Source organism: Squalius cephalus (assembly GCF_949319135.1).
Source record: "Squalius cephalus genome assembly, chromosome: 11".
NCBI lineage: Eukaryota > Metazoa > Chordata > Actinopteri > Cypriniformes > Leuciscidae > Squalius > Squalius cephalus.
The window spans coordinates 1,648,571-1,673,160 of NC_137132.1; the positions used below are offsets into that span (position 1 = coordinate 1,648,571).

The window sequence follows — 24,590 nt, forward strand, 5'->3', positions numbered from 1 at the left end:
CATCTTGTCCGGAGACACTGGCTCGGCGGCGACCATCTTGTCCTGAGACACTGGCTCGGCGGCGACCATCTTGTCCTGAGACACTGGCTCGGCGGAGACCATCTTGTCCTGAGACACTGGCTCGGCGGCGACCATCTTGTCCGGAGACACTGGCTCGGCGCAGACCATCTTGTTCTGAGACAATGGTTCGGCGGTGGTGGCGGCCATCTTGTCCAGAGACACTGGCTCGGCGGCGGCCATCTTGTCCGGAGACACTGGCTCGGCGGCGGCCATCTTGTCCGGAGACACTGGCTCGGCGGCGGCCATCTTGTCCGGAGACACTGGCTCGGCGGACGTGACGTGAACGGTCTCTGGATCGGCAGACGTGACGCGAAGAGACTCAGGCTTTGCAGACATGACGCGAAGAGACTCAGGCTTTGCAGACATGACGCGAAGAGACTCAGGCTTTGCAGACATGACGCGAAGAGACTTAGGCTTTGCAGACATGACGCGAAGAGACTCAGGCTTTGCAGACATGACGCGAAGAGACTCAGGCTTTGCAGACATGACGCGAAGAGACTCAGGCTTTGCAGACATGACGCGAAGAGACTCAGGCTTTGCAGACATGACGCGAAGAGACTTAGGCTTTGCAGACATGACGTGAAGAGACTCAGGCTTTGCAGGCATGACGCGAAGAGACTCAGGCTTTGCAGACATGACGCGAAGAGACTTAGGCTTTGCAGACATGACGCGAAGAGACTTAGGCTTTGCAGACATGACGCGAAGAGACTCAGGCTTTGCAGACATGACGTGAAGAGACTCAGGCTTTGCAGACATGACGTGAAGAGACTCAGGCTTTGCAGACATGACGTGAAGAGACTCAGGCTTTGCAGACATGACGCGAAGAGACTCAGGCTTTGCAGACATGACGCGAAGAGACTCAGGCTTTGCAGACATGACGCGAAGAGACTCAGGCTTTGCAGACATGACGCGAAGAGACTCAGGCTTTGCAGGCATGACGTGAAGAAGCTCCGGCTCGGCAGATGTGGCGGCAGGCATAATGGGGATAAGAATCAGGCGTCGCCACCTACTTTGCTGGAGATTACCCCTTAATGCTGCTGGATTAATCGTGTGGTCGGTCGTTCTGTTACGAAGAGGCAGGAATGAAGCAGAGAGAGAATCCATATGCAAGCACTTAATTTAATGAAACAAAACAGGAAAACCAGGGCAAACAATGGAACATAGAACTCAGGACAGCAACATGGAAACAGCTACAATGACCGACAAACAACATCTGAAGCACAGAGGTTTAAATACACAGGCAAACAAGCTAAACAAGATAACAAGGGGGCGGGGCTAATTAGAAACACCTGGGAGACTAATAAACGAGAAAAACTACAAAGGACTACAAAACGTGGCACAGGACAGGAAATAACAAAAATCCACACAAGACAAGGGGAACACAGGACAGGAATCATGACAGATTACATCATATTACCTTATGATTACCAAATGAAACAGGCTTAAATGTTATATTAAATTTTTTATTTCATATCAAACATTTATCCGCACATAACAGTGGGAATGTGATGCTCGCGCAATGCATTCTGGGGGATTTTGACATGCATCAGAGAGAAATAAGTCCAGATGTTCGAGCTGTTTTCAGTATTCTGGTAGATGATGTCAGCACAGCACCATCACGAGAAGCGCAAACACACACACACGCAGGCCTGTTGCCATGGCGACCGTCTCCGCATTACCCGTCAGGTAGTACTCAGCCACTTTCTTGTTAGGGTTGGTTCCCTCAAACCACATCTGCATGCAGCGGCCGCTGTCTCTGCTGAGCGTCGTGAACTTGTAGGAGTTGGACCAGATCTTCTCACACATATCCTGAGCGCTGGGGAAGATCTCGGTCCAGCGACGGCACTGAGAGTCTTTCGGACAGCGGTTAGTGCCTGCAGGGTTCAGAGAAACACAGATATTCTCACAGTAAATAAGAGATATTGTACATCCTGCTGGTGTTATCTCAGAATAAATCCCACAGGGGGATCAGGTCTTCATCAGCCTGAAGGGGTTTATTCTGAGATAACACACACACACACACCCACACCTGAAGGGGGTTTATTCTGAGATAACACACACACACACAAACACACACACCTGAAGGGGTTTATTCTGAGATAACACACACACACACACACACACACACACACACACACACACACACACACACACACATACACATACACCTGAGGGGGTTTATTCTGAGATAACACACACACACACACACACACACACACACACACACACACATACACATACACATACACACACACACACACACCTGAAGGGGTTTATTCTGAGATAACACACACACACACACACACACACACACACACACACACACCTGAGGGGGTTTATTCTGAGATAACACACACACACACACACACATACACATACACATACACATACACACACACACACACACCTGAAGGGGTTTATTCTGAGATAACACACACACACACACACACACACACCTGAAGGGGGTTTATTCTGAGATAACACACACACACACACACACACACACACTGAAGGGGCTTATTCTGAGAGAACAGCTGTCTGGATGTACATTATCCATTTATTACATGCTACTTGCCACATAAGTAAATAATTAGACATGAAATATTGAATATTGATGAATATTGAGTCTAAATATTTTATTAGCTCTTTAAACGCAAAACTTCCACGAAGAAAAAAGGTTCCTAGAGAGCGTATAGAGTTCAGTGACCCGGATGAGCCTGTGTTTCTGTTTTCTGTTGTTATCTGGGAATAATATACTGGGATTGACCAATCAGAATCAAGCATTCCACAGAGCCGTGTGATAAGCCCTTTAAAACAGGTTTTCCTGCTTGAATGTTGATTATTTTCCTCATATTCTCCATTGTTGCAGCTCCTCTCTTCCCAGTCTGTCAGTAACGCTCTGTTTAGTTCCTGTCTCTATGAAGCCCCTCCTTCTGAAAAGCACACTGTGCTCTGATTGGTCAGCTGGAGCAGTGTGTTATGATTGGTCGAGCGGTTTGAGCGTGTTTGGGAAATGTCCCGCCCCTTCCCATAACCGCCAGTTTCAACGATGGACTGGAAAAAATATGGACATAGTGTGTGTGACGTCATCCGTAGCGTTTCTGAAGAGCGTTTTTGAAACCCAGAGTGAGCGGAGCCGGCCGTAGCCATCTTGGCAGCGCGTCACTCCCGGATAAACGAAAACAGGCAGAGAGGCGGATTAGCAGAGGTAACGTGACGCTAACAGACAGCTAGTAGTGACATCAGCGGCAATCCACCTGTCACTCAAGTAGCCACACCCTTAATTATGCAAAACTTTAAGGCTCAATATTATTTAAACGGATGAGTTATAAAAAAATTCACCCCCTCACAGTCGTCATGAAGGGCAAAATTAACTATATAGTCCAAAACCACTTTTTGCACCAGGCTCTAAACATGTTTATTTCTGCTGTAAAGTTGGGCTTTTTAACATGGGGGTCTATGGGATTGAGTCTCTTCTGCAGCCGGCCTCTAGTGGCCAGTGGATGAACTGCAGGTTTAATCACTTCAGTGTTGGTTACGAGAGAGAGAGACTGGAAGGTTGTCGATTGGTTTCAACACACTACTAACTCAACCAGGCCCCGCCCCTTTATTCTGCGTATGAATTATTATAATGAGGAATATTGTGACGTGTTCGTTCCTGGAAGAAACTCAAGACTACAATGGAGGCGTTTCAGGAGTTCAGGAACACTGACACTGATATAGAGAAGAACTGGAGCTTTTATTACACACTAAAGAAGGGAGAAAAGTGTGATTTCTGATCTGTGAGAAATGAGTGTGTGTGTGTGTGTGTGTGTGCGTGCGTGCACGTGTGTGTGTGTGTGTGTGTGTGAGAACAGTGTGATTCTGACCTGTGCTCCAGTCCCAGCCCTTGTGCCAGTTCTCTTTACACGTGTAATCGTTCTTACAGTCGTCGAACCAGCTGTTACAATCCTCCACACACAGCGGCACATCCAGGATACGCTCCTTACGCCACGACTCACTCGCCTACACACACGCACACACACACACCGGTGGATGAATGAATCTGTCTCTACACACACTGCTTCTGTTTGTGTGAGTGTGTGAGTGAGTGAGTGAGTGAGTGAGTGAGTTATTATTAATTTTTTTTTTTTTTTTTTTTTACTTTTTATACTGATTTCTTTTCTTCTTTTTATTTTTGTATAAATGTATTCATGCATTTGTTTACTGATTAATTTTATTGATTATTTGTTCATTGCCTATGTAATGGCCAATGCTTTGGCAATACTGTGCAAGTCATTCCAATAAAGCTAATTTGAATTGAATTGAGTGAGTGAGTGAGTGAGTGAGTGAGTGAGTGAGTAAGTGAGTGTGAGTGAGTCAGTGAGTGAGTGAGTGAGTGAGTGTGTGAGTGAGTGAGTCAGTGAGTGAGTGAGTCAGTGAGTGAGTGAGTGAGTCAGTGAGTGAGTGAGTGAGAGTGAGTGAGTGAGTGAGTGAGTGAGTGAGTGAGTGTGTGAGTGAGTGAGTGAGTGAGTGAGTAAGTGAGTGTGAGTGAGTCAGTGAGTGAGTGAGTGAGTCAGTGAGTGAGTGAGTGAGTGAGTGTGTGAGTGAGTGAGTGAGTAAGTGAGTGTGAGTGAGTCAGTGAGTAAGTGAGTGTGAGTGAGTCAGTGAGTGAGTGAGTGAGTGAGTGTGTGAGTGAGTGAGTGAGTGAGTAAGTGAGTGTGAGTGAGTCAGTGAGTAAGTGAGTGTGAGTGAGTCAGTGAGTGAGTGAGTGAGTGAGTGTGTGAGTGAGTGAGTGAGTGAGTAAGTGAGTGTGAGTGAGTCAGTGAGTGAGTGAGTGAGTGAGTGAGTCAGTGAGTGAGTGAGTGAGTGAGTGAGTGAGTCAGTGAGTGAGTGAGTGAGTGAGTGAGTGAGTGAGTGAGTGAGTGAGTCAGTGAGTGAGTCAGTGAGTGAGTGAGTGAGTCAGTGAGTGAGTGAGTGTGTGAGTGAGTGAGTCAGTGAGTGAGTGAGTCAGTGAGTGAGTCAGTGAGTGTGAGTGAGTGAGTGAGTGAGTGAGTGTGAGTGAGTGAGTGAGTGTGAGTGAGTGAGTGAGTCAGTGAGTGTGAGTGAGTGAGTGAGTGAGTGTGAGTGAGTGAGTGAGTGAGTGAGTGTGAGTGAGTGAGTGAGTGAGTCAGTGAGTGTGAGTGAGTGAGTGAGTGTGAGTGAGTGAGTGAGTGTGAGTGAGTGAGTCAGTGAGTGAGTGAGTCAGTGAGTGAGTGAGTGAGTCAGTGAGTGAGTGAGAGTGAGTGAGTCAGAGAGTGTGAGTGAGTGAGTGAGTGTGAGTGAGTGAGTGAGTGAGTGAGTGAGTGAGTGTGTGAGTGAGTGAGTGAGTGAGAGTGAGTGAGTGAGTCAGTGAGTGTGAGTGAGTGAGTGAGTGAGTGAGTGAGTGAGTGAGTGAGTGAGTGAGTGTGAGTGAGTGAGTGAGTGAGTGAGTGTGAGTGAGTGAGTGAGTGAGTGAGTGAGTGAGTGTGAGTGAGTGAGTGAGTGAGTGAGTGAGTGAGTGAGTGAGTGAGTGAGTGAGTGTGAGTGAGTGTGTGAGTGTGTGAGTGTGTGAGTGAGTGAGTGAGTGAGTGAGTGAGTGAGTGTGTGAGTGAGTCAGTGAGTCAGTGAGAGTCTCGCTGAACATCGAGATCCAGAAGAGATGTGTTCAGTTCTGGCATCATCTCCATCAGTCTGACCCAGAGTCAGTGCAATATAAAGCCCTCCTCGCCAACGAAACCTCAGCAGAACCTCATCCTCTGAACACACTCGCTCTCCAACTCGTCCATCAGACTATACTCCCCATCAACCCCAAACCTATCATTAACCAAATCCACAAACATCTAAAAGTCACTCATGATGAAGCACTAAAAGCACATTTTGCCCTCCAGAATAAACTCCAATGTTACTCGACCCTCAATAGAACCACTAAATTGGCCAGATACCTATTTATTAAACATTTTAAAGAAAGACAAATCCTCTCCAAATACAGATTAAGTGACCATGATCTAGAGATAGAGAGAGGAAGACATAGACTAACATGGACAGAGAGAGAGCAGAGGATCTGTAGACACTGTGACCTACAGCACATCGAGGAGGAGTGTGTGTGTGTGTGGACAGAGAGAGAGCAGAGAGAGAGCAGAGGATCTGTAGACACTGTGACCTACAGCACATCGAGGATGAGGAACACTTTCTGCTCTTCTGCTCCAGATACTCCAGTATAAGAGAAACCTTTCTGCCCAGATTTGAAATCTTGATTCCATCATTCTCTGAACTGAGTGACACTGAGAAAATGTTCTTCTTACTGGGAGAAGATGATAGTACAGCTGCACTAGCGGCTAAATATGTGTTAGCTATTCACAACGCCAGAGTCAGCTAATTCTCTAGAGAGACCCACTGTATTTATTCATTTATTAGGATAGATTGTGTTTATTTATCTATTTATTTATATTTACTATGCTACATATGACATGATCTATACATATATGTTTTGTTTGTTTGTTTTATTATTTATATATAATATGTTGATGCTTTGGCAACATTGTGTTACACAGTCATGCTAATAAAGCTCATTTGAATTTGAATTGAATTGAGTGAGTGAGTGAGTGAGTGAGTGTGAGTGTGTGTGTGTGTGTGTGTGTGTGTGTGTGTGTGTGTGTGTGTGTGTGAGTGAGTGAGTGAGTGTGTGTGTGAGAGAGTGAGTGAGTGAGTGAGTGAGTGAGTGAGTGAGTGAGTGAGTGAGTGAGTGAGTGTGTGTGTGTGTGTGTGTGAGAGAGAGTGAGTCAGTGAGTGTGTGTGTGTGTGTGTGTGTGTGTGTGTGTGTGTGTGAGTGAGTGAGTGAGTGAGTGAGTGTGTGTGTGTGTGTGTGTGTGTGTGTGTGTGTGTGTGTGTGTGTGTGTGTGTGTGTGTGTGTGTGTGTGTGTGTGTGTGTGTGTGTGTGTGTGATTGAGTCAGTGAGTGTGTGTGTGAGTGAGTGAGTGAGTGAGTGTGTGAGTGAGTGAGTGTGTGTGTGTGTGTGTGTGTGTGTGTGTGTGTGTGTGTGTGTGTACCGGCTGAATCCAGGGCCCCAGGTGTGGAGAACACTCGTAGAAACACGTGTCCTGGATGAAGTGCTTCTTGCACGAGTTGCTCATGATCCCGCAGTGATTCCAGTTGAAGTTGTAGAGATACGACTGATCCTGATGAGCTTCTTCTGTGGTGTTCGCTGTGCAGCAGGCGCTGTCCTTCCATGGGGAACACTGACACACACACACACACACACACACAGAGAGAGAGAGAGAGAGAGAGAGAGAGAGAGAGAGAGAGAGAGAGAGAGAGAGAGAGAGAGAGAGAGAGATTACACTAATCATTCAAATACTCAATTCCATTCACGTTTATTTGTATAGCGCTTTTCAAAGCAGAATTATATTTATAATATTTCAGAAATGTACATATACAAAATCACAGTTAGCAAAAATGTATTAATTTAAACAATGTAATCATTTAAGGTAGAAACAATGAGTTTACTGAAGTAATGAATACTTGTTTGTATACAGACACAGGTTTGATCAGGGAAAAGACTCGCATGAACAAACATTCTTCCTGTAACATTAACAGAACATTCGTTCTGGAGTTTAATAATGTTCTCAAAATAATAACAAATAATGTAAAAAAAATAATAATGTTGTTCTGATGTTTTTTTTTAAATGTTACTCCTTGTTTCAGAACGTTCAGAGAACATTCAAAAGTAACATTCCAGTAATGCTTGAAGAATGATGGAATGGAATGTTCCTTTAACATTCACATATCCAAGAAAAAAGTGTGCGTGTGTGAGAGTGAGTTAGTGTGTGTGTGTGTGTGTGTGTGTGCGTGTATGTATGTGTGAGTGAGTGAGTGTGTGTGCATGTGTGTGTATGTATGTGTGAGTGTGTGTGTTGGTGTGTGTGTGTGTGAGTGAGTGAGTGTGTGTGAGAGTGTGTGAGTGAGTGTGAGTTAGTTTGTGTGTTACACTCTTAAAAATAAGTTTTTTATTTTTATTTTTGCAGTGCTTCCATAGAACATCCATTTTTTGTTCCTCTAAGAACCTTTCAGTGATCAGTTTTTTTTCTTAGTGCGAAAAACATTTCAGTAATCGAAATGTTTATGTTAGCGGTTGTGAATGTAAGCTGATAAAGAAGGTTTATTAGTAAGAGTTCTCGAGTGTTGAGTCTCATGCCTGCTGATACAGCTCTCCCTCCACTCTCGGCTCCGAGATCTGGTGTTTCCCATCCATACACATGCTGAGCTTATCCACTGAACACACACTCGACGACACCAGCGCTATCAGCAACACCAGCCTGAGAGAGAGAGAGAGGGAGAGAGAGAGAGAGAGAGAGAGGGGGAGAGAGGGAGTGAAAGAGAGAGAGGGAGAGAGAGAGAGAGAGAGAGAGAGAGAGAGAGAGAGAGAGAGGGGGGGAGGGGGGGAGAGGCAGACAAATCAATGAAGATTATTTCAAGGTGACAGAACAGATATTCTGTTATCATGTCCTTCTGAATATTACTAGTAAAACTATTACAATATACTCAATATACGCAAGAGAGTGATCTAGAGAAAAAAAATATATAATATATATAAGTCAAAATATATAAGTAAATAAATAAATTAGATTAATATTATTAAAATCAATCAATAAAAAAATAAAAAAATAAAAATGAAAATATTTTATGTATTGAAAAAGTAATAGTTATCTTTTAATTGATTAAAATAGATTAAATAAATATATTAACATAACGTATTAAAATAAAAACGTTATTATTCTATTAAATCGATGAAATTAGATAAAAAAATATATTCATTAATAAAAATCTTAAAATACAAACAGTTTAAAAAACAAACAGTTATTAAACTATTAACTATAGATTCAATAAGATTCAAATAAGAAATACATTTTAAAATACATACATAAATATTTGATTAATATAATGAATAAAATTTTTATTTAACAAACAAACAAACATTTTACAGTAAACTAGTACAGTGACTTAATAAAAACTAATTTTAGATTTATATTATTAATCTTTCAGTGTACTTAAACTGCATGATTATAAAAGATAGATGCCTAACCCGCAACTGAAGCTGTTAGTTATATAAATACACTGCAGTCCAAATGTTCATGATTTTTTTCCCTTCTTTTCTTACTCAAAATACATTTTTAAAAATTTCTATGTGACTAACCCTAACCCGAATCACGTCATTAATACAAAACAAAAAGAGACACGTCAAATACTGAGTCTCAAGTTCATCTTCATTTTAATATCATCGTGACTCTTGGACGCGGATCGATATAACTGATTAAAGAGGGGAAAAGTAGATCTTAATTTCATAGAAACATACCTTGAAAATAAAAAGTCCATGTTATGTAGAGTTAAAGTTGAGAAACGCTGTAATTTTCCTGGCTTGAGCTGAAATGTGTGAACTGGGTCCCTCTCGACCAAAGTCCTTCATAATGACTCCTAGAGAAGCAGGATTGTAGTTCTGAGACACACACACACACACACACACACACACACACACACAGCTGCACGGTCACTGTGACCTTATGGACTCATAATAACTCATAATAATACATGGTGTTTCTGCAACTACGGGCACTTTTGACTCTCCCAAATTTAAAAAAATAAAACCCAATGAATTTCAATTTCTTTTTTAATTTCTATTAAAAATGTATACATTTACATAGTTATTAAAAACAACTATTAAAAAATTATTTAAAATTAGGGGGTTTTATGATTTTCTTTACGCCGTGGAAAATGTTGACGTTAACCTTAGATATCAATTGCTTTCATTCACGCCACAGATAAAACATTTAGCTTTTTATGAAAATATTATCATTTTAATGTGTAAATCATCTCTACTGAAGTGTTAAAATATTTTTTGCAAACAAAAATCTGATTAATCAGGGAATCAGAATGCCAAATCCTGAGAGGTGGAACATCATGAAACATCATGCAGTGATGGCTCCGCGAATGGCAGCCATGGTCGGATGGTGCGCCGTATTTTGTTTTGTTTTGTTTGTTAACTCAGTGTCTTGTCAGGATTTTCGGCGTTCTTTAACAAGAGAAGCACTTCTAAACATTAGACAAACAACTCCAGCGGATTTATTTCCCACTTTTCTGCTCCCAGTGGCAGAATTAGTGGGTATTCTAGTGAAAGCCGAGCTCAGCTTTGTACAAACAAAGGAACATCGGCAGAAAAGGTTGAAAGCGAGCGGGTGCTCTTGTACGGCTACATAGACGCGGGAACCGAACAGTGCTACCAAGCATTTTTCTCTCAAATGTTCGTTCACTGTGTAACAAAATGGATGAACTCCAGCTACTGATGGTGAAAAGCAGAAACTTTCTAACAGCGTCTGTCCTATGTTTCTCGGAGACTTGGCTGGGTGATCTGATCCCGGATTCCTCATTACAGCTGGCCGGCTTTAGGTTACTGAGGGCGGACCGGGTCCGGGACACGGTTCTTTCCGGTAAGATGAAAGGCGGAGGTATTTGTTTCTATATTAACAGTAGCTGGTGTGTAGATATCACAGCGATTCTGCAATATTGTTCACCGGACTTGGAATCATTTTTTATAAACTGTAAACCATTCTACTCGCCTCGCGAGTTCACGTCGTTTATTTTGGTCTGTGTTTACATGGCGCCTGGAGCAAATGTTAAAGAAGCCCAGCGCTCACTTGCCGATCAGATACTATGGTGGAGCGAACAAACCCGGATTCCTTAGTTATCGTACTTGGTGACTTTAACAAAGGTAATCTCAGCCACGATCTTCCCAAATACAGACAATTCATCAAATGCCCCACCAGAGAAGACAACACTCTGGATCATTGTTATACTACAGTCAGTAAAGCCTACCACGCAGTCCCTCGAGCAGCACTGGGTCACTCTGACCATGCCATGGTCCACCTGATTCCTTCTTATAGGCAGAAACTAAAACTCTGTAAACCTGCTGTGAGGACATCAAAACAGTGGACCACTGAGGCCTTAGAGGACCTGCGGGCGTGTTTGGACTCTACTGATTGGGACATGTTCAGGTTTACTACCAATAGACTGGATGAGCACACAGAGGCTGTAACGTCGTACATCAGTTTCTGCGAAGACTGCTGTATTTCAACACGCACCAGGGTGAATTTTAACAATGATAAGCCCTGGTTCTCGGGTAAACTCAGAAGGTTGAGGGTGGAGAAAGAGAAAGCTTTAGGAGTGGGGACAGAGACAGATTCAAGGAGCCGAAAAACAGGTTTAGCAAAGCTGTAAAGGAGGCTAAGCGACTGTACTCAGAGAGGCGAGAACATCCGTTCTCTGTTGACGACGCTGCTTCTGTCTGGAGGGGGCTCAGGCAGATTACCAACTACAAGCCCAGAGCCCCCCACACCACTAACGATTCTCGTCTGGCCAACGACCTGAATGAGTTTTACAGTAGATTCGAAAGGCAATTGGACTGTCCTATTCTTCTCCATCCCTCACCAGTGCCCACCACCACAATGTCAGCTCTCTCCATCCAAGAGAGTGAAGTGAACAGACTCTTCAAGAAGCAGAACCCACGGAAATCAGCCGGACCAGACTCCATCTCTCCAGCCATCCTTAAGCACTGTGCAGATCAGCTGTCTCCCGTGTTCATCGCTATCTTTAACACCTCCCTGGATACATGCCATGTACCAGCCTGTCTTAAGTCTTCCACCATCATCCCTGTGCCCAAAAAGCTAAGGCCTACAGAATTTAATGACTACAGGCCCGTCGCCTTGACCTCTGTGGTAATGAAGTCCTTTGAGCACCTGGTGTTGGCTCACCTTAAATCAATCACAGACCCTCTCCTGGACCCCTTGCAGTTTGCCTACAGACCCAACAGGTCTGTGGACGACGCAATCAACATGGCCCTACACTTCACCCTCCAGCACCTGGACTCTCCGGCAACCTATGCCAGGATCCTGTTTGTGGATTTTAGCTCCGCCTTTAATACCATCATCCCTGCCCTGCTTCATGACAAGCTCTCCCAGCTCAATGTATCAGACTCCATCTGCAGGTAGATCACAGACTTCCTGTCTGACAGGAAGCAGTGCGTTAAGCTGGGGTCACAAGTCTCTGATTCTCGGTCCATCAGCACCGGGTCCCCTCAGGGCTGCGTCCTTTCTCCTCTGCTTTTCTCCTTATACACCAACAGCTGCACCTCCAGTCACCCGTCCGTCAAACTTTTGAAGTTTGCGGACGACACCACCCTCATTGGGCTCATCTCCAATGGGTATGAGTCTGACTACAGGTGGGAAGTTGATAACCTGGTGTCCTGGTGTAGCCAGAACAACTTAGAGCTTAATGCTCTGAAGACATTGGAGATGGTTGTGGATTTCAGAAGGAACGCAGTCCCACCCACCCCCATCAACCTGAGTGGCTCCCTAGTAAACACTGTGGTAGTCCTTTCGCTTCCCGGGCATTATCTTCTCCCGGGACCTAAAGTGGGAACTGAACACCAGCTCCCTCGTCAAGAAAGCACTACAGCGGATGTACTTCCTACGGCAGCTGAAGAAATTCAACCTCCCTAAGATAACGATGGTGCACTTCTACACAGCGATCATTGAGTACATCCTCACCTCCTCCATCATCACCTGGTACGCTGCTGCCACAGCCAAGGACAAGAGCAGACTGCAGCGTATCATCCGCACTGCTGAGAAGGTGATCGGTTGCAATCTGCCGTCCCTTGATGACCTGTACTCCTCAAGGGCGTTGAGGCGAGCGAAGAAGATTGTGGCAGATCCCTCCCACCCTGGTTACTCCTTGTTCCAGCTACTTCCCTCTGGCAGAAGGCTGCGGGCCGTTAGGACCATCACCTCACGCCATAAGAACAGTTTTTTTCCTTCTGCTACTGGCCTCTTTAACAAGGCCTGGAGCTCTGACTTAAACTTGAAACTGTTAACCATGCCATATTTACACTGATTATAAACTATAACCTCTTAAACATTGGCATAGTTGCACTTTAAATTATAAACTGTTAGCTTAATATTTGCTCTTTTGCATATTTGCACCATTGCCTTAAAAGGTATTCTATGTGTATTTTTGGTGCTCTTATATCCTGTATCGTTGTATGTTATATGTATGCACCTTCCTGCCAAAGTAAATTCCTTGTCTGTACAAACATTCATGGCGAATAAACCCCCCATTCTGATTCTGATTCTGGAGCTGGGGAGGGAGGAGGGTAATTAGCTCCTGAGAAACGAGAGGAGGAGCTGGGGATGGAGGAGGGTAATCAGCTCCTGAGAAACGAGAGGAGGAGCTGGGGAGGGAGGAGGGTAATTAGCTCCTGAGAAACGAGAGGAGGAGCTGGGGATGGAGGAGGGTAATCAGCTCCTGAGAAACAAGAGGAGCTGGGGATGGAGGAGGGTAATCAGCTCCTGAGAAACAAGAGGAGCTGGGGATGGAGGAGGGTAATCAGCTCCTGAGAAACGAGAGGAGTTGGGGAGGGAAGAGGGTAATCAGCTCCTGAGAAACGAGAGGAGGAGCTGGGGATGGAGGAGGATAATCAGCTCCTGAGAAACGAGAGGAGGAACTGGGGATGGAGGAGGATAATTAGCTCCTGAGAAATGAGAGGAGGAGCTGGGGATGGAGGAGGATAATTAGCTCCTGAGAAACGAGAGGAGGAGCTGGGGATGGAGGAGGATAATTAGCTCCTGAGAAACGAGAGGAGCAGCTGGGGATGGAGGAGGATAATCAGCTCCTGAGAAACGAGAGGAGGAGCTGGGGAGGGAGGAGGGTAATTAGCTCCTGAGAAACGAGAGGAGGAACTGGGGATGGAGGAGGATAATTAGCTCCTGAGAAACGAGAGGAGGAGCTGGGGATGGAGGAGGATAATTAGCTCCTGAGAAACGAGAGGAGGAGCTGGGGATGGAGGAGGATAATTAGCTCCTGAGAAACGAGAGGAGGAGCTGGGGATGGAGGAGGATAATTAGCTCCTGAGAAACGAGAGGAGGAGCTGGGGAGGGAGGAGGGTAATTAGCTCCTGAGAAATGAGAGGAAGATCTGGGGATGGAGGAGGGTAATCAGCTCCTGAGAAACGAGAGGAGGAGCTGGGGAGGGAGGAGGGTAATCAGCTCCTGAGAAACGAGAGGAGGAGCTGGGGAGGGAGGAGGGTAATTAGCTCCTGAGATCGGTGAATCTGAGGGAGGTGTCTTTGTTGGGGGGGGTCTGTTGTTTGTGCTCACTGGCAGTAGCAGAGTGGCCCCCAGGCCTAGAGAATAACGTGTATCTACAATGATTGTATTGAATGGCCTAAAATATGGTATTAGTATTATTATTGTAATTACAGTACTGCCACTACTACTACCCCTACTATTATTATCACGAATATGAGTGTTACCATTACTACCACTACTATTGCTACTACTATTATTATTTTTGTTCTAATTATTATTATTATTATTAATATTATTATTATTAATAGTAGTATGAATACTACTTTTACCACAAACTCTGTCACAATTATTATGATCTCTTAAAATTGCCTCTATCTATATCACTAAAATATCTCATTGCTTAAACTTACCAATGTACCTGCATACTTCACTATATTGATATTTATATTTAGTTGTTTTCTTTTCTTTTCTTTTCTTTCTCTCCTTATTTTTTTTTTTTTTTTTTTTTTTTTTTGGGGTGTTATGTATGTTCCTCTCTCTTCTGTATGTGTATATATGACATTGATCTTTTACCTTGTATAAGCTACAATGTTTTAACTTGCAATATAAAAAAAAAAAAAAAAAAAAAAAAAAAAAAAAAAAAAAATTAGCTCCTGAGAAACGAGAGGAGGAGCTGGGGATGGAGGAGGATAATTAGCTCCTGAGAAACGAGAGGAGCTGGGGATGGAGGAGGGTAATCAGCTCCTAAGAAACGAGAGGAGGAGCTGGGGATGGAGGAGGGTAATCAGCTCCTGAGAAATGAGTGGAGCTGGGGATGGAGGAGGGTAATCAGCTCCTGAGAAACGAGAGGAGGAGCTGGGGATGGAGGAGGGTAATCAGCTCCTGAGAAACGAGAGGAGGAGCTGGGGATGGAGGAGGGTAATCAGCTCCTGAGAAACGAGTGGAGCTGGGGATGGAGGAGGGTAATTAGCTCCTGAGAAACGAGAGGAGCTGGGGATGGAGGAGTGTAATCAGCTCCTGAGAAACGAGAGGAGGAGCTTGGGATGGAGGAGGATAATCAGCTCCTGAGAAACGAGAGGAGTTGAGGAGGGAGGAGGGTAATCAGCTCCTGAGAAACGAGAGGAGTTGGAGAGGGAGGAGGGTAATCAGCTCCTGAGAAACAAGAGGAGCTGGGGAGGGAGGAGGGTAATTAGCTCCTGAGAAACGAGAGGAGCTGCTGATAATGCTGAAGGAGCTTATATATGTATACAGTGATAGGCGTTGTGTTCCTATAGGTAGACGTGGATCACCTGAGAGTCACTAATGAGAGCTTGACTAATGTGACCTGCCAGAACTGACGCTACACTGGATGTTTATATTAGTTTACAATAGATTTAATTTTTGCAATATACACTGATCAGCCACAGCATATATCATGTAGTTTCCCCTCATGCTGCCAAACAGCTCTGATACGTCAAGGCAAGGACTCCACTAGACCTCTGTATGTGTTTGTGGTCTCAGGTTGTGAGGCGGGGCCTCCATGGATCAGATTTGTTCATTAGGCAAGGCAAGGCAAGGCAAGGCAAGGCAAGTTTGGGGAATTTTGACGCCTAGAACTCTTTGTCATGTCCCTCAAACCCTTCCTGAGCAATGTTTTCAGTGTGGCAGGGTGCATTATCCTGCTGAAACAGGCCACTGCCATCAGGGAACACCTTGCCACAGTCTGCAACAATCTTAGGTAGGTGATACGCCCTATTCGGACGGGATTAACTTTACAAGGTTAGATGGAGTAATGTAATTTTAGCACAGGACATCTGTAATAGTAATGGCTAATTCGCACAAGATAAGAGATCTCAGTAAAACCAGCAGAAGTGGGAGAGTAACTCGATTTGCACATCGCCGTCACTCCTGTCCTCATGTGTGTATTACGTTGCTTCCTGATATCACGTGCGCAAACACATATAACCTATATTTATATATATAAAACAGTTATCTCCGGTCGAACGATGTATTAATTAACTTCAGAGTGGATTGTGTTGGTAGGCACTTACCTAACGCTAAAAGATGTTTCGTGCCTCTAACAAGTGCGATCTTCTTTCTGATCTGAATGAGTTTTGTCACAGACTCGTCCCAGGGTCCAGAACGCAACTGAATGCTTTTTCAAGCGTCTCCATACTTGAAAAACTGCGGGAAACTACTTTTAAACAGGAAATGACTAAATATTTATGTACATATTTAGAGCGGGTCTATTCGCACGGGATTAGCATTACCTGAGGTCATTTTTCCGGACCTTTTTACTGAAGGTAAAAGTCGCTGTAATCTTTACTGATATTGTCCGTAATGATTACTGAGATGCACATTCGGACGGGACTAAAATCACAGAGAAGCTCTGGTGATTATTACTTTACCCCAGCTCTCCATGTTACACTAGTCCCGTCCGGATAGGGCTAAAGTAACATCCATGAATGCCAGGACCCAAAGTTTCCCAGCAGAACATTGCCCTGTGCATCACACTCCCTCCTCCGGCCTGCCTTCTTCCCATAATGCATCCTGCTGCTGTCTCTTGGTCGGGTGGTCCAGTTCTGACACTCCCATTTTAGGCACTTTCGATGGTGGACAGGGGTCATCATAGACACTTTGTCCGGTCTGCTGCAAACCAGCAAACTGCTATGCATTGTGTGTTCTGACACCTTTCTATCATGGGCAGCCTTACGTTTTTCAACATTTTTTTGAGCTACGGTAGCTCTTTTGTGTGATCGGACCAGCCTTTGCTCCCCGTGTGCATGTGTGAGTCTTGGGCGTCCATGACCCTGTTCACCGGCTGTCCTTCCTTGCACCTCTTTTGTTAAGTAGCGTACTCACCACTACAGACCGTAAACACCCCACAAGACCTGCTGTTTTGGAGATGCTCTGATGCAGTTGTCTTGCCATCACCATTTGGCCCTTGTCAAAGTCACTCAGATCTTTACACTTACTCTTTTCTCTGCTTCCAACTCATGAAATTCAAGAACTGACTGTTCAGTTGCTGCCGAATATTTCCTCTTGACAGGTGCCACTGTAGTCATGTAATAAATTATATTCACCACACCTATCAGTGATTTAAATGTTGTGGCTGATCAATGTAATATACAGTATAAACCTTGAATGTGTCTCTACCGCAACACAGTGCGGTAGAAAAACCCCAAAAAATGCTGCGGAAATGACATTTTTGCTAATATTGCAGATAACTGGCAGCTAGCAAGGTCATACATCAGTTTTGACTTTTAGCAACAAATATATATGTATTCAACAGTAATATAAATAAAATTTTAAAATGTAATTCAAAATACACAATTACTAAGCTGAATGGTAAGGATGCACAATAAATACTAAAGAAGAAAAGATGATCTTTATTTTATTTTTTCTGGATCTTGTGAGTGACCTAATGGCGGTGAACCAATCTGTCAGACATGTGCTCACATGCTAATTTCTGTTTCCATAGAAACCAGATTTGTTTGGCTTTTAGAAATGTCATATTAAGAGTCTTTTTCAGTGTTGTGGTAATGACTCAAAATTGTGGGACAGGTTTATTTAGATGAAAAAAAATCATATAAACAAATATACTTTATATAAAAAATAACTTTAAGATGGTGTAAAGTCATATAAAACTAATTCATTTGAAATAATGTCATATTGTAAAAGAATGAGCTACATTTATTTATCTCAACATTTAAACCATGGGTGTGGGACATGAGCAAAAATGGTGTTTGGACCTATAAATGCTTCATAATTTTACATTAAATCATATTATTTATTCATTATTTTTTATGTTAATATTGACGCTACGTTTATATTTATGAAGCATCAAAGGACAAATCTGAACATAAATCTAAAATTTCACTACTGGGACTTAAAAGTGCTTGTAGTTGCAGAAACTCTCACACACACATCTGTCATATTCAGCACATGATGCATTCCTGAAAGAGATTGCGTGCAGTAAACTATGTGCTCAAGGTTAATTGAGTGTTCAGTCAATCTTCAATCACATTTTCTTTGATCTGCTCTAGGAACTCGCGTGATATCACACGACAATCATACGATTTTTTTGAGTAACTCGTGAATGTTTTTATACGCTTTTCAGAGTTCTGACCATAGACTGTAAAAAATGGTTCTGACACTGAGCGCATGAAGGGCGGAACTAAAAATCACGTGATGGTGTTTCCGACGGGGGGACCTTCCGGTGCAACACCAGAGCCCGCCGTGTGTTTACATTTGAACTTTCTGCGGAGCTGCAGGTAAAACATATTATATATATATTAAAGACTCTTTTATTAAAATTTATCAGGCACACTATTTACACAAGTGACCGGAATACTGTGTCTCTTCTGTGTGTGTTATTTATGAAGAATAAACAAACAACCTATACAGAAAGTATCATAATCATGTGATATACCGCAATATTTACATTCATATTAACTGATATTTATACAATACTACCGAATAGCACATGTGAACTAATGCCACGCATTTATGCTACTTTAATACCACGTTTTTATGATATACCATGATATTCTTATACATTTCTTTTAGTACGATGGCATCTCCATGGTATTACCATGTTTTCCCACAAGTACTGATAATACCACAATGTTTTTTTTTTTTTTTTGTACTTTATAAAAAATATCATAAAAACAAGGTATTACTGACTTACATGTGATGAAACATAGTAGTTTCAGTGGTGTATTTGCACCGTAATCAAAGAACTGTCTAAGTGTACTATTACTACTATGGTCATTTCTAAAAGTGTAGTGCCGTGCATTTACACTGTACTCAAAGAAATGTATAAGAATATCATGATGTGTAATAAAAAATGTGGTATTTTTGTAGTACCATAGCATGATTTTATGATATACCAAGATATTATACATGTCTTTGCGTATGATGTTATGCATGAGATCACTAAAACAATAACATGGTAATAAATACCACATGTGAAAAACACAGTAACTCCATGGTGTTTTTAGTGTTGCCTTGCATTTACATAGTATTCTAAATATTTTGGTATTTGGTTAAAACACGGTATTACCGCAGTCCTTGTTCACTTGTGTGTGTGTGTGTGTCCAGAGATGTCCACCCTCTTCCCGTCTCTGTTCCCGCGTGTGACCGAGTCTCTGTGGTTTAATCTGGACCGTCCGTGTGTGGATGAAGCTGAACTACACCAACAAGAGCAGCAGCACCAGACCTGGGTCAGTGTGTGTGTGTGAGAGAGAGAATTAATGAGTGTGTGTGTGTGAGTGAGTGAGTGAGTGAGAGAGAGAGAGAGAGAGAGAGAGAGAGAGAGAGAGAGAGAGAGAGTGTGTGTGTGTGTGTGTCATGGAGTGTGAGTGAATGAATGAATGAGTGTGTGTGTATGTGAGAGAGAGAGTGTGTGTGTGTGTGTGTGTGTATGTCATGGAGTGTCAGTGAATGAATGAGTGAGCGTGTGTGTGTATATATGTGAGAGAGAGAGCATGTGTGTGTGTGTGTCATGGAGTGTGAGTGCGTGAGTGAATGTGTGTGTATGTGAGAGAGAGTGAATGTGTGTGTGAGAACTGCTGAACGTGAGTGTGTGTGTGAGAGAGAGAGTGTGTGTGAAAACTGCTGAATGTGAGAGAGAGTGTGTCAGAGTGTTTGTTTGAGTGTGAACTGGTGAATGTGTGTGTGAGTGTGTCATGGAGTGTGAGTGTGTGAATGAATGAGTGTGTGTGTATGTGAGAGAGAGTGAATGTGTGTGTGAGAACTGCTGAACGTGAGTGTGTGTGAGTGAGTGTGTGTGAGAACTGCTGAACGTGTGTGTGAGTGTGTGTGTGTGTGTGTGTGTGAGTGAGTGTGTGTGTGTGTGTGTGTGAGAACTGCTGAATGTGAGTGTGTGTGAGAGAGTGTGAGTTTGTCAGTGAGTGTGAGAACTGGTGAGTGTGTGTGTGAGTGTGTGAGAACTGCTGAACGTGAGTGTGTGTGTAAGTGTGTGTCTGAGTGTGAGTGTGTTTGTGTGTGTGAGAACTGGTGAATGTGTGTGTGTGTGCTGATGAAGCTGTTTGTGTTCAGTTGCAGAACATCGCAGAGAAAGACAACAACCTGATGCCCATCGGCCGGCCCATCTTTGAGGTGCGCGTGAGAACACATGATGTTCAGATCCGATTCCTGACAATATCATATATAATAAAATATCATATCTAACACGTTCTTTACACTCATGCCAGACCTTCGACGAGGAAGAGGAGGAGGATGATGAAGACGAGGAGGACAGCGAGGAAGACTCAGAGGACGATGAAGACATGCAGGACATGGACGACATGAACATCTACAACGAGTTTCCTGACGACGGAGAAATTAATGAGGTCAAGAGATACACACACACACACACAATCAAATGAGCAAAACAACTACACTGTTAAATTATTTACATGATTTGCTATCACAACTTTTTTTTCTTTGTCAAATCAACTTGGGTTCAGAGAACATAATATTTGGATTTTCGGTTGATCAAACCAATCTCTTTAATTGTATTAACTCAAAATTTGTATTGCAATGAACTCAAAATCTTAAGGAAACCAGGTAACTTAATTTTTTAAAGTTAAACCAACAATCATTTTTACAGTGTAGTGAATATAATGTGTATATAATGATTAATTATGGTTTGTGTGATAAAGGTTACAACAATAATGTCATATAATGATAGATTTGAAAATATTCAGGGCATTTAAAAACCTAATATATAGTGACATTATTATTATTATTATTATTATTATTATACAGTAATCAACATTAAGTGGATCAAAAAAGTTAATCAAAGTTGTGTAAGAAATTAAAAATGAATGTAGAACTTTGATGAAAGGTTTTGACTACTGTAATAAATATCATTGTTTTTCATATTAAATATGTAAAGGGATGTTTTAGGTGAGACACTACCTGTGTTGTTCATGCACTGCTCAGTCTTGAGCTCTATTTTAATTCTATAACATGTGACTAGTGGAAAGAAAACACTCAGAAAATACACATTTAAGAGTTTATTTTATTGCATCTGTAGATTTGAGTCTCAATACATGTCTTTAAAGATGAGTTTTGTCCTCCACTTCAGCAGCACGTACATACACCAAAACTTACAGCTTTATTCATATCTATATTCTGAAGGATTTTACTGAGGGGTTTGTTCATAACATCATTCACCTGATTTTTAGAACATTTTATTCTTAAAAACATGGTAAAAAATGTGTTTTTTCTGGCTGTTGACGACATTTTCTCATTTATGGAGTGATAAAAAGAGAAATCAAGAATCCCCTCAGTAAAAACCTTAATCTCTAATATGAAAACAAAATCAGACAAGAATTTTGAACCTGGCTTTATCCAATATTCAGATTAATTCTCTGGAAATGTATGCAAATCCATGCATATTTAAATAGAAAACGCCTCATTTGCATATAAAAACATTTCAGAAAACTTGTAATACAAAAAAAAAAAAAAAAAAGATCTTAATGTGTTGAGTCATCTGGGGAAGTATGATGAGATATATTAGTTAAATATTGACCTTCTCTGCAAAAAATGCTTTTCTTACTCAGTATTTTTGTCTTGTTTCCAGTCCAAATATCAAACATTTCTTAAATCAAGAAGCATTTACTAGATATTATGTCTTGGTTTCTGGGGAAAATAAGCAAGTGAGTTTTTGCGTAAAACAAGCAAAATGATATGCCAGTGGGGTAAGAAAAATAATCTTGTTTATAATAATAATAATCTGAGTTAGATAATCTGATTTTTCTTACCCCAATTGCAGATAATTTTGCTTGTTTTATTTGCTTTATTTTTTTTTTCTCTGAAAACAAGATATAATATCTAATGGCATTTTACTACTTTAGTAAATCCATCTTGATTTAAGAATTTTTTAGATATTTGGACTGGAAACAAGACAAAAACACTGAGTGAGAAAAGCGTTTTCTGCAGTGTATAATCTGCTGTTGACCTGACAAACGTTGATTCTAGTGAAGTTCAGTTTTGAAGAGATCTGAGTTTTGATTTTAGGTGAATGACGTGAGTGTCGCTCACTGACAGGTCGACATGGAAGGAGCCGATCAAGACCAGGACCAGTGGATGATCTAGACCAGATCAATCAATCAGACGATAAACTGGAGCTGGCGATGGAGAGAAGTGTCCGTGTGCTGCTGAAATACTCAAATGACTGTTATTTATACGTCACACACACACACAAGACCGTCAGCTCAAGTGTTCAGTGTTACTAAAGAACCATTTCACTGCAAAAAATGCTTTTGTTACTTAATTTTTGTCTTATTTCCAGTCCAAATATCAAACATTTCTTAAATCAAGATGCATTTACTACAGTAGTAAAAGGCCATAAGATATTAAGTCTTGTTTTCTGGGGAAATTAATGGACTGGAAACAAGACAAAAATACAGAGTAAGAAAAGCATTTTTTGCAGTGTTCGTGTTTCTCATAAAACCAGCACTTGAACTTGTCGCAATATGAACTTTTGTCACTTCTCAGGCTTGTAGAAAGTGTTCAGTGACTCTTTGGTCAGTCTATAAAGTTATTGAGTTACTGGGCATTTCTGCATGTCATCCAGACGAGTGTCAGGATTCAGGAGTTCATGCGTCACACACGGCTTTATCCTCATGTTTGTATCATATGTCTTTGTGGTTGTAAATAAATTTGTAGTCAATTGTTCATCTTGTACAAATGGTTGATTTGTTAACTTCCCATCCTATTTAAATAGAAGCATCGCTAACACTTTACAATAAGGTTCATTAGTTAAACATGATCTAAGAATGAACAATACTTCTACAGCATTTATTAATCTTAGTTCATATTAATTTCAACATTTACTAATAAGTTATTAAAATCAAAGGTTGTATGAAGAAACAATGAACAGCTGTATTTTTATTAACTACCATTAACAAAGATTAATAAATACTGTAACATGTATTTATCATTGTTAGTTCATGTTAGTTAATACAATAACTAATGTTAAGTAATGAACCTTATTGTAAAGTGTTAGTGAATCATCTGTTTAGTTTGGCATTTTTAAATCATTCAAGACGTGAAGGGTCGAATTTTGTCATAATTTATTCACCGTCATGTTCCTCTAAACCTGTGTGATCTCTGCTCTCCAATCTCATTTGCATTTGTGTAATGTAAATATGATGCACAAAGACATGTCTCACACACACAAAGGTTTATGACACCAGTGCCTTTTACTTTCATGATATGGAAATATTAGCCATACAGGTTTAGAAGGACACGAGAATCTCAATATTTGTTTTATGATATTAATAGAGGGCACTTTGAAGTCATTAACATTATATTTAATTGGATCCAGTTATGACTTTTTGATTAGAAAATAGATAGGGTAAATTTCCATTTCATACCAACTTTAATTTACGATATGACTTAGTGCTCTTATTAAATCACAAAGGCTTAAATAAATATATGTGCTGCATAATTCAGAGAAAACCCCATCACTGTGTTCTTTTGCAAAGCGAGTTTTCCACCAAAATAAAGTTTGAAAATAGAATTAACAATAAATTTCAAAGAATTTTAGTATTGTAATTTTACATTATATTATTTTATATTATTTTTCTTAAATACTTTTTATTTTACAGTGAAATATTGCAATATTCCTGTTTAATATTTAATAATAATGAATAATAATTATTTATAAATTATATTTTTATTTAAAATTATTATATAATGATATGAAATGTATTCTATAATAATGTAAAATATATTATTATTTTATAGACATTGATATATAATCCAAAAAGTTTAAATGGTCAAATGATACATAAATGATTAAATAGAGTAATTAAATGATTAAAGTTGCTATTAAACGAGTGACAGTGACGGATCATTTCTTCCATATTGTGACGTATTTCAGAGTGTAAGGGATTGTTGAAAGGCGGGGCTTGATTCTGTGAATCCGTTATTGATTGGATGTTGAGATGTGGGCGTGGCTCTAAAGATCTTTCAGGGGCGGAGTTTAAGCGCAAATGATTGGTTAATCCTGCATAGGTCACCAGAGAGAAGACTGACGCTTCTCTGGAAGATCCAGTTATGACATTTTGATTAAACATTACAAGGTAAAAACATTTTTTATAAAAAGAAACGTGCATGGATGAATATTTCACAATAAGATCAATAATATGCATTTAGAAAATAAGAGTGAATTTCATTCCATGCTATATATGCATGAGTGAAGAGTAGCTAGGGACTCACCGCGCCTTCAAATTAGTCCATTTCAGGTGCGAAGATAAAAAAAACAAATCCCTTTAGAGGCACTTCAAGAGAGTCCGCACACTCCACCAAACACAAGAGACGTCAAAAAGCCAGATCATATCAAATGATTTTACTGAAAAAAGTGGCAAACGTTTCAGTCACATGTGACCTTTCTCAATGCCA

The 24,590-nt window shown here is 41.4% G+C and overlaps 2 protein-coding genes across 3 annotated transcripts; one reads left to right on the top strand and one right to left on the bottom strand.

Moving 5' to 3' along the window:
• Window positions 1-1,563: 1,563 nt before the first annotated feature.
• folr (folate receptor) lies at window positions 1,564-16,256 on the bottom strand. The gene is made up of 6 exons (XM_079886591.1): window positions 16,220-16,256; window positions 9,410-9,550; window positions 8,252-8,372; window positions 7,107-7,295; window positions 3,930-4,065; window positions 1,564-1,934 (listed from the first exon to the last, which is right to left on the bottom strand). Exons 2-6 carry the CDS (start codon window positions 9,427-9,429, stop codon window positions 1,663-1,665), a joined length of 738 nt encoding a protein of 245 aa, XP_079742717.1. The 5' UTR covers window positions 9,430-9,550; window positions 16,220-16,256; the 3' UTR covers window positions 1,564-1,662.
• Window positions 16,257-18,342: 2,086 nt separating this feature from the next.
• Window positions 18,343-23,641, top strand: anapc15 (anaphase promoting complex subunit 15). 2 transcript variants are annotated; one of them, XM_079886589.1, is made up of 5 exons: window positions 18,343-18,442; window positions 19,272-19,393; window positions 20,232-20,291; window positions 20,387-20,524; window positions 22,200-22,854. In XM_079886589.1, exons 2-5 carry the CDS (start codon window positions 19,274-19,276, stop codon window positions 22,224-22,226), a joined length of 345 nt encoding a protein of 114 aa, XP_079742715.1. In that variant the 5' UTR covers window positions 18,343-18,442; window positions 19,272-19,273; the 3' UTR covers window positions 22,227-22,854. The 2 variants fall into 2 exon arrangements, with proteins under 2 accessions (XP_079742715.1, XP_079742714.1); XM_079886588.1 differs by having other exon boundaries at window positions 18,346-18,442; window positions 22,230-23,641.
• Window positions 23,642-24,590: the final 949 nt, after the last annotated feature.

Bases quoted from the DNA above. Each gene is read 5' to 3' on its own strand.
- anapc15 (XM_079886588.1), top strand. From the start codon at position 19,274: ATGTCCACCCTCTTCCCGTCTCTGTTCCCGCGTGTGACCGAGTCTCTG. The intron at 20,292-20,386 runs GTGCGCGTGAGA...CACTCATGCCAG, and splicing joins TCGGCCGGCCCATCTTTGAG to ACCTTCGACGAGGAAGAGGA. The intron at 20,525-22,229 runs GTCAAGAGATAC...GCTCACTGACAG, and splicing joins ACGACGGAGAAATTAATGAG to GTCGACATGGAAGGAGCCGA.
- folr (XM_079886591.1), bottom strand. From the start codon at position 9,429: ATGGACTTTTTATTTTCAAG. The intron at 8,373-9,409 runs GTATGTTTCTAT...TCTCTCTCTCAG, and splicing joins ATGGACTTTTTATTTTCAAG to GCTGGTGTTGCTGATAGCGC. The intron at 1,935-3,929 runs GTCAGAATCACA...TGAACCCTGCAG, and splicing joins GGGCTGGGACTGGAGCACAG to GCACTAACCGCTGTCCGAAA.